This window comes from Eurosta solidaginis, chromosome 2, assembly GCF_040869045.1.
Source record: "Eurosta solidaginis isolate ZX-2024a chromosome 2, ASM4086904v1, whole genome shotgun sequence".
In the NCBI taxonomy this organism is placed as follows: domain Eukaryota; kingdom Metazoa; phylum Arthropoda; class Insecta; order Diptera; family Tephritidae; genus Eurosta; species Eurosta solidaginis.
In genome coordinates this window covers 190316579-190328958 of record NC_090320.1, presented here as the reverse complement: position 1 = coordinate 190328958, position 12380 = coordinate 190316579, and the positions used below count along the sequence as shown (strand labels likewise).

The 12380-nt window shown below is 46.9% G+C and overlaps 1 protein-coding gene across 6 annotated transcripts in view; it reads right to left on the bottom strand.

Annotated features, from left to right (window-relative positions):
- The window catches only part of Mnn1 (menin 1), a 326319-nt gene extending 325274 nt beyond the window's left edge, over nucleotides 1-1045 (bottom strand). For all 6 annotated transcript variants that reach the window (XR_010949727.1, XR_010949726.1, XM_067766652.1 and 3 more), the window contains exon 1: nucleotides 34-1045. Coding sequence is in view for 4 of the 6 variants with exons in the window: in XM_067766652.1 (XP_067622753.1) it covers nucleotides 34-385 (352 nt within the window). In the remaining 2 variants the exon portion in view is untranslated. The remainder of the gene's footprint in view (nucleotides 1-33) is intronic.
- Between the last annotated feature and the right edge of the window lie 11335 nt (nucleotides 1046-12380).

The following is a 12380-nucleotide window of genomic DNA, read 5'->3' as shown; positions in this document are numbered from 1 at the left end:
ATTGTATATACATACGTGGTGAGTGAACATTACCTAAACCCGCAGCAAGAAGTGGTGGGGAAGTTATGGTTGCAATCGACGTTGGACTTGATAGAGCATATTCAGCCGCTAAAGCAGCGTTGCCTGTTGTTAAAGAGATTTCAACATAACCTGCTACTATTGAAAGCAAAGTTAAATCGGGTTCATTCCCATTTCCAGAGCAGCCAATTTCTAGTGATCGCCGAAAAAAATTTACAACGTCTGTTATGGATTTCAGTGGAAAGTTACTGGGATCGATTATTGAATGTTGATAATTATATCGCGCTTGCAATAAATTATGTTGCTGGTTGTTGGCTGGGTGTCCAACCGATGGACTGGGACCTGCACTACGCGTCAAAGTGGTCATTGTATATATGTATGAATTAATAAACCAATGTTTATTATTATTTTAATATGTATGAACGTATTAATGCACCAGTCTATATATCCGACCCACCAACCCTGGATACATTGAAAGCTAAAGACCAGGGACGCTACAAGTTGACAAACCACTTTTTCCACATTGCTCCATCTAGAGTTTTGCCTCTCTTTTCCGCCTAGTTCTTCCTTATCGTCCACGATTTACTTTATACTCATGTATACTGATTAATAAGCAATTTGGTCACAATTCCAAGGAAAAGTCACATTGGTTGATTTTAGACTGCTCCAGTAATTCTAATTCACTTAAAATCGAGGCACATATCAATTGTGGCAAGATTTTATAACAAATTGTAGTCCATGTTCACACACTTGCATTTGCATTCCAATAAAAAGAAAACAAACTTACAATTCCTTTACACAAGGGTACAGGAATCATGGTTTAAGTACACTTGAATATATGTATGTATATACGAATATTTTTCGCAATGTGGCAAAATCTTAAATGCAATGCAAGACCAAGTTCCAATTAGATATGGTATCAAAGAAATGATTTGTTTGTCTTTCCCTTTTCATTCCAATAAGAATCAAGAGTAAATATGCACAGGCACTTTTGCTTAATTACCACCTGCAATAATTCACTACTCAATTACTCTTCCCGCTTCTATTCCGATTTTCCTTTTTATTGTTTACAAAATATTCAATGACGTCTTAGAAATTCTGTATCAAAACAAAGAGATGTAACAGTGTTGTGACTTTGGCCAGTATTAAGGCTAATGTCACGTATTCAATAATTGCGTCTCGTGTGGAGGTAGCGTTCTCCGCAGTGGATTTGCCTGAATGCATTTTAAATTTTTTTATCAAAAACCCATTATGGCTGCCGAGAAGAGAGAATGATTTTACCTTTCTATAGTTTAGTCATGGGTATAGGAAATGTAGAAACCGAAGAAAGTTTTTCACAACTGTATTTTGTTGTTGCGTGTAGAAAACTTTTGAAATTAAAATATAAATCTTTCTACGTTTTCTATGGATTCTATACAGAGAGAATACCCTTTACGTTCTCGCAATTTTACATACATACGTTTCGTTCGCATCTTTTAATGGAAAAATGGACCGACAAAAGTACTATAAATGGAATATGACAACGGATAAAATGTAAGTTTTGTGTCAGCATTTCTTTCTATTTTCAGGTACATTTTGGAAAATTTGGGAGGCTGGGATGTATCGCTGCATTCGTTCCATTGTGAATTCATACAAGTGAAAAATCTATCTATTCCTCCATTGCCATAGGGAGAATGGCTGTCGCGAATGGGCAGAAAATGGAAGAAAGGTTTGTTTTTGCTCGCCGTTATTAAACTGAAGTGCCATGATTCGCCCAATTGTGTTTCAAATCAGCTTTGCTTTTAATTGTGTGTACAGAAAGTCAGACTACATATTGACCTTAATTTCTAAAATGTAGTTATTAGATAAAATATGACCAGCCAGTTTAGAAAGAATTTCAAAATATGTAATTAATGTATAAGGTGAGTTTTGTCGAAGGCTGAGGTAGCACACAGTCAATCCAAGGTCAAGTAGAGGTCCCACAAACCCCCACTTAATAAGAACACAGTAGTTATGTGTTAATGACGAATACACACACATACACACGGCTTGAAGGGTAGTGTGGGAAGCAGCTTTCCGTACAAAGATAGCGGGGGAGGGAGGCGAGTGGTGGCTAACGGTCGTTGTAGCAGAAGAGGCGTCGGTACGGCGGTTGAACGGCGGTGCAGTAGCTTGCGGGTTGGCACGGTGGTGTGGAGGCAGCGGCGGGATCATCACGGCGGCCGAATGGCGGACAGTATTAGCGGACGGATTGGTGCAGTGGCGGGATTAGCACGGCGGCTGGACGGCGGAAAATATTAACGGATGAATGGATGTAGCGGTATGGACGCAGTAACGGCACCAGCGAGCTGGCTGGATGGTGGTAAGGTAGCGGCGGCTAACGGTCGTCGTGGCAGCATAAATGGCGGTAGGATAGCGACGGCAACAACAGGGCGACGGAGTGCGTACCAGTAGCGTGGCCGAGGCGGGGTGTCCGTACAAACGTTCTACCTTACGGGGGGGACCAGGAGGGGCGGTTGCGGGTGGCGGCTTCCCGTGATGAGGCTGTCTCAGTGACGGAGTTTTACCAGCCGGAACTCCGTAGGCCGATCCGTGAGCTGAGGGGAAGTGCACCTTACGGCACAGCGGTATAGCCCCTTTAGCTGCTGGACCGGTCTACGGCCGGAGCCGGGGCGGAGGGGAAAAGCGCCGGACGGTCATAAGGCGGCGAACCCCCCTCTACTTAGCTGGGACACGGGCGAGAAAACCATAAAGGTGGCAACCCGTTGTCCCCGCAAGCAAAGGGTGACCCGTTCCCTGACGGCGCCCCTTTGCACTCCGGCGGTGTGGTTGGCTCACTCGCTGTTCAGTGCTGACTCGCTAGCTGGACACCACCGTCTCCATGCCCGCACGATGGCAGGGCTGGACGCGAAGTTGTACTAGCCGGAACTCCGTAGGTCGACCCGTGAGCTGAGGGGGAGTGCACCTTAGCGGCACAGTGGTAGCCCCTTTATCCGACGAAGCGCTCTACTGCCGGAGCCCGGACTGAGGGGGAAGGGGTCTGTTGGCTGGACGGCGGCGAGACTCCCCTTACTTAGCTTGGACACGGACGAGAAAACCATAAAGGCGACGACCCGTTGACCCCGCAAGCAAAGGGTGACCAGTGCCGTGGCGGCACCCCCATTTCCCTCTGGGAGTGGGATTGGCTCGTTTGCTGGACATCGCCCATCCCGTGTTCGCACACTAAAGTAAGGTGCCGGGGAGCACCACGTTACGCAGCTGTAGAACCGGGTCGGCTGGAGCCTTAGCTGAGGGGTAAGGGGCGAGAAAACCATAAAGGCGACGACCCGTTGTCCCCTCAAGCAAAGGGTGACCCGTGCTAAGGCAGCACCCCTTCCACTCAGCTAGTCAGGAGGAGTGACTGGGCTGCATAATAAAGCAACCAATTCCTCTGACTAACCTGCGAGGAATGAAGTGCCAACAGCAAATTAATTCTCTTTTATACTGCTTCTGCTATGATGCTATTCGCATGCATTGGTATGTAACTGCTGTTGTTGGCTACCTGTTAATGTACAATGTATGTATACTCTCAGGCGTAGGTGAAAAAGGGTTACAGTGGCGGTCTCAGGCGTAGGAGAAAAAGGGTTACACGGGGGATTCGGTTGACGGAAAGCTGCTGTGAGGAAAAGGAGTATCACGCCAGGCCTGGCCTAGCTGTTATATGTATGCCGTTATACCGGCTTTGCCGGTGTGTATGCGTGTATCGTTTTAATAACATTTTTTTTTTTTCATAAAATATACAGTCATTCGACTTATACCTAACAAAGTTAATTCCAAAAAATTTTTACATATCAGGCTTAATTACAATTTCATTGTTCTTAAAACTAACAGAATATTTAATTTTAAAATAATGCAAAATTCAGGAATATTATAAATAAGTTGCCATCCTTCTTCTTCTTCTTCCATCCTTGACACATTGGCGTTGTTCTCATCTACCTCGTGTTGTGATTCCATTATGACCATTAGGTATTCGGTAATATATGGGCCGAAAAAAAATTTGGTACCCTTTGTATTTTGTCTCGGTTGACTGGCCACTGGCATGCTCCCTCCGTGTGAACCCGCAATTACGTCGCTTTATTTCGCCGAAGTTTATGTCTGCTGAAGATGCTTTTGTACCCTCTTTTCTGACCATATTTACTGCAAATGCGATTTGTGGAGTCTCCTGATCCCATGTGCGGTGGTCGCTCAGGAACGGTGCTGACGCTTTTCCGTCGAACTGCTTCCCATTGCCGGTGAGGAAGGTTTCCGGACAACCAGTCGGTATATGACCCCTTTCTTGTAGCGTTTGAGCACGCTTGCCGTTGTTGCTTGGCGCACGGGGATTTACTCCCACCACTTGTAGAATTTGTAGATCATGGCGAGGAGGTACGTGCTGCTTTGCTTTGAACGCGGCAGTGGTGGCACGAAGTCGGCGGTTACTATTTAACGGGGGTAGAATTGTTGCTTCAGCGGTCGGTTATGCTTACGGATGGTCCGATGTTCGGCTGCAGTAATTGGGCTAACCGTTTTGCTCAATCGCTTCTGATCGTGCGCGGAAAAAGCTTCCTGCTCCGAATTTCGGCCATTGCTCATGTCTTCCTAGTGGTCATTGCACATAGTGTGTCTAGCTAGGCTCATCTCCTGGTCAAGGTGACTTCTAACGGCTGGCCATCTAGTGTGAGGGTTATTCCCCTTTCCCGTAGAAAGTCCATTCCTAAGATCATCCGATCTGCCAGGATGATGGACATCATTGTGTTAGTCGTTCGTCCTAGGTACGTAATCCTTGCTGGGTAGGAATTCGAACTGTAGATACACGTCTGGTCTGCCAATTGGATGCTCCGCCTGCTAAGACGTGGTTTGATGTTGCTCCTCTCCAGGTGATTTCGTATTGACTCATCGAAGTATGAAAGGGTGGCGCCAGTGTCCACTAGCGCGCGCACACTTATGCCCTCGACGGTTATCGGTATGTAGAAACGTTCATCTACTTGCATTACGGCAGCGGGCTCGCAGGCTGGTGGTTCCATTGGCTTCGGTGCCTGAACAAATAACGCTTGCCGGCTTCCTCTCACATAGTTTGGCGGCATCCTGGATGTGTTGTTGTCGGTAGATTGGTTGGTCGGGGGGCACGAGCAGTCCCTGGAGAGGATGTTGTCTTGTCCACACCTGGAGCAGAACATTCTGCAGCGGCCCCTGCATTGGGAGCGGCGGTGTCCGCGTTCCTTGCAGCGCCAGCAGCACTCCTTGCTATAATACTCCGTTTGAAGATGATACAGGCTGTGGACCACCACTTTGCCCTGTTTCGCTTCCTCGCTTTTTAGCAGCTCATATTCCTCCGTTGTTTCCAGGAGCTCGTCGATCGTCCTAAACTCGCCACGTTTAACGAAGAGTCGGTACTCAACGCGTTGGCCATCGTAGATACGTTCGATGTGGTTTTTCTTACACACTGTCAGGTGCTGCCGGATTAGCGTTTCTAATGCGAGGATGTAGTCTTTGGCTTTTTCACGGCCGTGTCGCTTGCGTTGTCCGATGGCCTCTTCCAAAAGTCGAAGATGACGCTTGGGCAGGAAAAAATTTTGCACTTCCGTTCGAAAATCGCTCCAATGCACAGTGTTTCGTGTAGAACAAGCTAGCTGGACAAAATTATTTTATGAGATTTTCCGTTTCATAAGCAGTCATTTATTACAACTACGTCATTTTTTCAGCCATATGTTCTTTTTTTTTTATTTTTTTCAAAAATTTTACTTCATATGCATACATTTGCTTATTTCATATACAGTAACTCATGTGAATAAGTGACATAGATCCAAAAAAATTTAAAGGACTTAAGAATATTACTTATTGAATCGACTACAAATCTCAATACTCTAAAAAATTCTAAAAATTCGGAAAAAAAATTAAAACTTTTTATGAAAATTCGTCGAATTTTTCAAGCATTTTTTAAATATAATTTAGTTTTTGTTATAGATCGTGACAAATTTTCTTATGGGAATTAGTTAAAATAAATTTGCGAAAGCGAAAATTGTAAGAATTGTGCAAAAAGAGTGTCTACTTATTTATGTGAGTGACTGTATATACATATGTACATACATATTTTGTATTTATTTGAGTATTTATCCTGGCACTACAATTTTTACAAAATTATTTTATAGTACCAGTCAGGAATGTAAAAGTGAATTACAATAATAATAATAATAATAACAATGTAAATAATTAAATTAATTATGTGAAAATAACTTATTACAAAAACTTAAAAGTAAAGTATCATGCAAAGTACAAAAACAATAGATTTAAATTAAATAAAACCTGATCCAACAAAAAGTTATAGAAGAGTAGGTTATCTTTTATAATTATGTTATTATTCGCTATCATCACTTTCATTCGTTGAGTCACTCGTGGAATAGTCATGAGCATCAGCAACACTACTGTGAAAGCTTGAAACAACTGGGGTATTTATTGACTCCTCAACATTATCAGGGGACAGTAAGTTTAAGACTTCTGAAGTCAGACTTTTAAATTTTTTCTTAGGTATCTCCCCAAAACTGTTAACTAAAGGTTCCGATGTTATAAGCAACATATTCATAAGATCTCTATTCGTGGCTTCACGCAACTACTTTTGTATGTTATCATCCCTGAATCGTCTCAAATATTTGTTACGGGCTTCCTGTGCTTCCTCAGAAAGTTGACCAATAGGTCAAATTGCTGATTTTATAATATCAGTACTATGCACTCAGATTTTATGAACATTAACAGGTATATTAAACCATGGATAGAGATCTATGTATAGTTTTTTAGTCTCGACCGCAAATTTTTCAAATCTTTGGATATTTATATTGTACCCAGATGCTAATGCGCGAAGGATAGTGTCGAATCTTTTGATGAGCGTAACATCCAGTCCCGCAATCTCAGCACCAGCCTCAGAATTTTCGAAAAACCTACGAGCAGTGTTGCCGTCATTAGTATTGCCGAAACCTGGTTTTGGTTTATCTACTATCAATCCAAGTTTTGCAGTATTTATATTACATTCAGGTATTGGCGTAGATGCTACCAAATGGGGTTGTTTTGTGTAGCGTTCCTGTGTGGTTATACCTGCATTAGGATTGCTTTGTATGTACCTGTTTTTGTGCCTTGGTGACTGGTGCGGTAGGTTGTGGCAGGTTGAAGTCAGTGATCTTCGCCTTTTTGCTTTTGGTTTGCCCTTGTTGACCTTGCGCGTTTATTTTTGTGTGTTTTATGGCTACGTGTTTGTTCCCTGTACCTGGGAATTGGTTTTGCCGTTTGTAGATCAGCTTTAAAGGTTCAAATATCTCGTCGGAGCTGGTACGTACATACATGCTATTTTACATGTAGAGATAACTAAATCTACAAAAAAAAAAAAAAAATAAAAAATAGATGTGCAAAGAATTCGCAATGGTTTTTTCTTTCGACTATTAGAGAATACTTGCGAATATAACATATGTAAAATTTAGCCCGGATGTCCACGGATGTATGTAACTTTTTTGTCCCTAAAGTTAAAAATATAGAGAAAAAATACCTTTTCTTCTTAATAACGGAATGTTAAATATATTTAAAATACTCTAATTGCGAAATAATTACTATTAAAAAAATTTACTTACCTTAGAGCTTAGAATCCATCAAAAAAATTATATAAAAGTGTTCACTTAAAAGAAATATGAAGCTTAATATTCAACAAGAATTTTGCAAATTAATCAATGCATTTTACGGCCACTCCTGCCTTCTTACTTCAATTACTCAATATATATGAGCAAAAATATCAAAAAAATGCAAAAATCCCGTTATTTTGTTTGTTTTCTTTCATTTCTCATTACACTTTTCTTGGAATAAGAACTTTGTTTTTGTCCAGCTAGCTTGTTCTACACGAAACACTGTGCAATGGTTAATTTGTTGTTTACGGATGCGGTACCATTGGAGTGCTTTGCCACGTCGAAGTTCCGGCAGCGTTAGATGGAGCCGGTCGACGGAGATGCGGTAACATTCGGCAAGCTCCTCTATTCTCTCCAGAAATTCGCGCAGCGACTCTACTCCCGAAAAATGCAAATCCCAGCGGCGAACGGTATTTCTTAGCTCACCGTTGCTCATTTCGTCTCGTCTCGGCGATGCATGTCCTCTCTTTTCCGCCTGTGGCTGGGAGCCGTGAATCTGGATAGAAGGGATTTGTTTTGTTGTTGGCTGGGATAGCGTAGCGGATTTCCCGGCTTCACTTCTCTCTCCAGCTCCTTCAGAAGATCTTCGCTTGATTTTCTTGTGCGTTTGGCTTGCACATATGCGCTCAGCGCGACGAAGTTCGGCTACGGTTTGGCCTTCCACGTTGATTCGGTGCTCCCTGCACTCCTCGATCAGCCTCTCCCTCTTCAGTAAGTAGATCCAGTTGAGCGATTCGGTGTTCAGCGTTGTACCTTCGGGTGCCGCTATGTTGGTTGTTTCTGGTGGCGTGTTCGTCGAACCCGCCCCGGCAGTGTTGGTGGTTGTTGTATTTCGTTTTCCACGTTCGTCTGCGGAGGAGGGTCCCTGCTCGGGCGCCATTTATGAGGTGGGTTTTGTCGAAGGCTGAGGTAGCACACAGTCAATCCAGGGTCAAGTAGAGGTCCCACAAACCCCCACATAATAAGAAAATAGTAGTTATGTGTTAATGACGAATACACACACATACACACACGGCTTGAGGGGTAGTGAGGGCAGCAGCTTTCCGTACAAAGATAGCGGGGGAGGGAGGCGAGCGTTGGCTGACGGTCGTTGGTGCAGAAGAGGGGTCGGTACGGCGGTGCAGTAGCGGGCGGGTTAGTACGGTGGTCTGGAGGGAGCGGCGGGATCAGCACGGCGGCCGGATGGCGAACAGTATTAGCGGACGGATTGGTGCAGTGGTATGGGCGCAGTGGTGGGAGTAGCACGGCGGCTGGACGGCGGACAGTATTAACGGACGGATGGATGTAGCGGTATGGACGCAGTGACGGCACCAGCGAGCTGGCTGGACGGTGGTAAGGTAGCGGCGGCTAACGGTCGTCGTGGAAGCGGCGCAACGACGGCTGATAGCGGGCGGCCAACGGTCATTGTAGCAGCGGCGTAAATGGCGGTAGGATAGCGACGGCAACAACAGGGCGACGGAGCGCGTACCAGTGGCGTGGCCGAGGCGGGGTGTCGGTACAAACGTTCTACCTGATTACCTTCTACGGGGGGTTACTAGCAGCGGCGGTTGCGGTTGGCGGCTTCCCGTGATGACGCTGTCTCAGTGGCGGCGGCGGGGGGACCTGCGAGGAATCAAGAGAGTTATGGTTAGTGCCGGCCCGCTAGCTGGACACCACCGCCTCCATGCCCGCACGCTGGCAGGGCTGGACGCGGAGTTGTACCAGCCGGAACTCCGTGGGCTGAGGGGAAGGGCACCTTACGGCACAGCGGTAGCCCCTTTAGCTGCTGGACCGGTCTACGGCCGGAGCCGGGGTGGAGGGGAAAGGGCCGGATGGTCATAAGACGGCGAACCTCCTCTACTTAGATGGGACACGGGCGAGAAAACCATAAAGGCGGCGACCCGTTGTCCCCGCAAGCAAAGGTTGACCCGTTCCCTGACGGCGCCCCTTTCCACTCCGGTGGTGTGGTTGGCTCACTCGCTGTTCAGTGCTGACTCGCTAGCTGGACACCACCGCCTCCATGCCCACACGACGGCAGGCCTGGACGCGGAGTTGTACCAGCCGGAACTCCGTACGTCGACCCGTGGGCCGAGGGGGAGTGTACCTTAGCGGCACAGCGGTAGCCCCTTTAGCCGACGAATAGCTCTACTGCCAGAGCCAGGACTGAGGGGGAAGGGGTCTGTTGGCCGGACAGCGGCGAGAAAACCATAAAGGCGACGACTCGTCGTCCCCGCAAGCAAAGGGTGACCAGTGCCGTGGCGGCACCCCCTTTCCCTCTGGGTGTGGGATTGGCTCGTTTGCTGGGCATCACCCATCCCGTGTTCGCACACTAAGGTAAGGTGCCGGGGAGCGGTGCACCAGCTCCGTCCTTGTCGGTTCGTAGGCTGCGGGAGAAACTGGGCCCGAAGGCACCACGCTACGCAGCTGTAGAACCGGGTCGGCTGGAGCCTTAGCTGAGGGGAAGGGGCGAGACGGCGAGTCCCCCCCTACTTAACTGGGACACGGGCGAGAAAACAATAAAGGTGACGACCCGTTGTCCCCGCAAGCAAAGGGTGACCCGTGCTAAGGCAGCACCCCTTCCACTCAGCTAGTCAGGAGGTGTGACGGGGCTGCTTAATAAAGCAACCACTTCCTCTGTCTAACCTGCGAGGAATGAAGTGCCAACAGCAAATTCATTCTCTTTTATACTGCTTCTGATATGATGCGAGTGAGAAATGAACCGCTAATTGGGCACTTCAGTGAATTGCCATTTACTGTGAGCTGGCGTGCTGCGTGCATATTATTGTTGTCGCCAAATGCTATTCGCATGCATTGGTATGTAATTGCTGCTGTTGGCTACCTGTTAATGTACAATGTACATATGTATACTCTCAGGCGTAGGAGAAAAAGGGTTATAGGGGGGGGGGGGGGGGGGGGAGGGCAGGGTCGTACTATTGTAACGCTACGTTGTGAGGACCAAATATAAACCATTAATTTGGCCCACACAAAACCACCGCCACACAACACAGGATCAGTAACACAGACAACGCAACACAAATAAAAACACAACACGAAACACAAACAAGTCTCTGAAACATCACATCCGCAACACTCCACAGCAACACCGTAACCATGGCAACGAAACGAACTAAGCTAGCAACATCAAGAGCATTAGCTATGAAAAGGGTAACACAAGAACACAACAGTCAGTCAGCACGCGGTTATGGTTGCGACTAGACCTACTACTGAAGCGTTCTGGAAGGCATATCGGTTTTAACCATTGCAAGCCAGTGGGTTTCATAGGAGGAAGTCGTGGACTGAGAATTGTGGGTAAGCTGGTTTTAACCGCTCTACAGCGCTTTAGACCACGCTCGCTCCCTCGTAAGCAAACGTCCACCACAGCTTCGTGATCTCGCGCTCAGCCAAACGTCAACCGCGGCAGCGCCACTTAGAAATGCGCGTTTTCGACCCGAACAGAGTATGTAGAAGGTGTGGCCAAGAAGGACACTATGCAAGGAGATGTTGTAACCCACGAAAAATTTTCTGTTAGGAGTGCGGTCGGAACGATATACGCACAATTGAATGCTGCCGTCGACGTCAGGGAAACGACGACGGGCGTCACCAAGGACAAGGCGCGGTGAGCCCACTGAACCCAGCGCCGAATCAGCAGTAGTTATGTACCAGGAACACGGCCGCCTTTACGCCCCAGCTCAGATTGGGGCAGTATCGTTGGAGGCAGTTATCGACACAGGGGCCTCAAGGAGTTTTGTTTCAGCCACCCTCGCGAACCACGTGGTGAGTTCTTGAAGCGGAGAGAAGGTTAGAGTGGCTATCGAAATAACAGTGGCCAACGGAGTTAGCACTACGATCTTCGATGCCGTAAGGACAGAGGTACGCCTCGGAGACTCGTCACTTCACACAGTCCTACATGTGATGCCCGGGACAATTGACGACATTATACTTGGCCTAGACACGCCATGCAGCATAGGAACAGCTATATCATGTGGAGGAGACCACCTCGTGTTAACCAGACCCCTTGCTCAGCACAAACCGCCTGGAGCCACGTCAGAGATCATTCAGAATATAACACCACCGAGAACGAGTAACGACAGGTACGACATCATTGGAGCAACGTCAGGGACCATTCAGATTGTAACACGACCGAGTACGAGTGACGACAGGTATCATGGAAATTGTGTGTGCCCACACCACTAAGACAGCGAGTATTACAGGAAAATCATGACATACCAGGCGCGGGACACATGGGTATCCGCCGGACAGTAATACGGCATGTTCCGTGACATCAGCCGGTATGTACGTCAATGCGAATCCTTCCAGGAATACAAGGAAACACAACAAAAGCCAGCCGGAAAGATGCTCTCACAGGTAGTCCAGGAACAATTTACCACGGTATGCGTCGACTTCGTTAGACCCCTACCGCGATCTACACACGGAAATAGGATGTTACTTGTATTTTTCAACCGATTCAGCAAGTAGGTGGAATTGATCCCCATGAGGCGTGCTACCGCAGACGGCCTTCGCCGAGCTTTCAGGGAACGGATCCTCGCAAAGTTTGACGTCCCCAAAGTACTCGCATTCGACAACGGCGCACAGTTTTGTAGTACGCTCTGGCAGCGCTACCTCAAGAAAGTCGGGGTACGACAACAATACACCGCACCCTATGCAGCCCAACGGAACGAGCAAACAGAACCATTAAGCGAATCATAGCGCAGCTTACCAACGCAA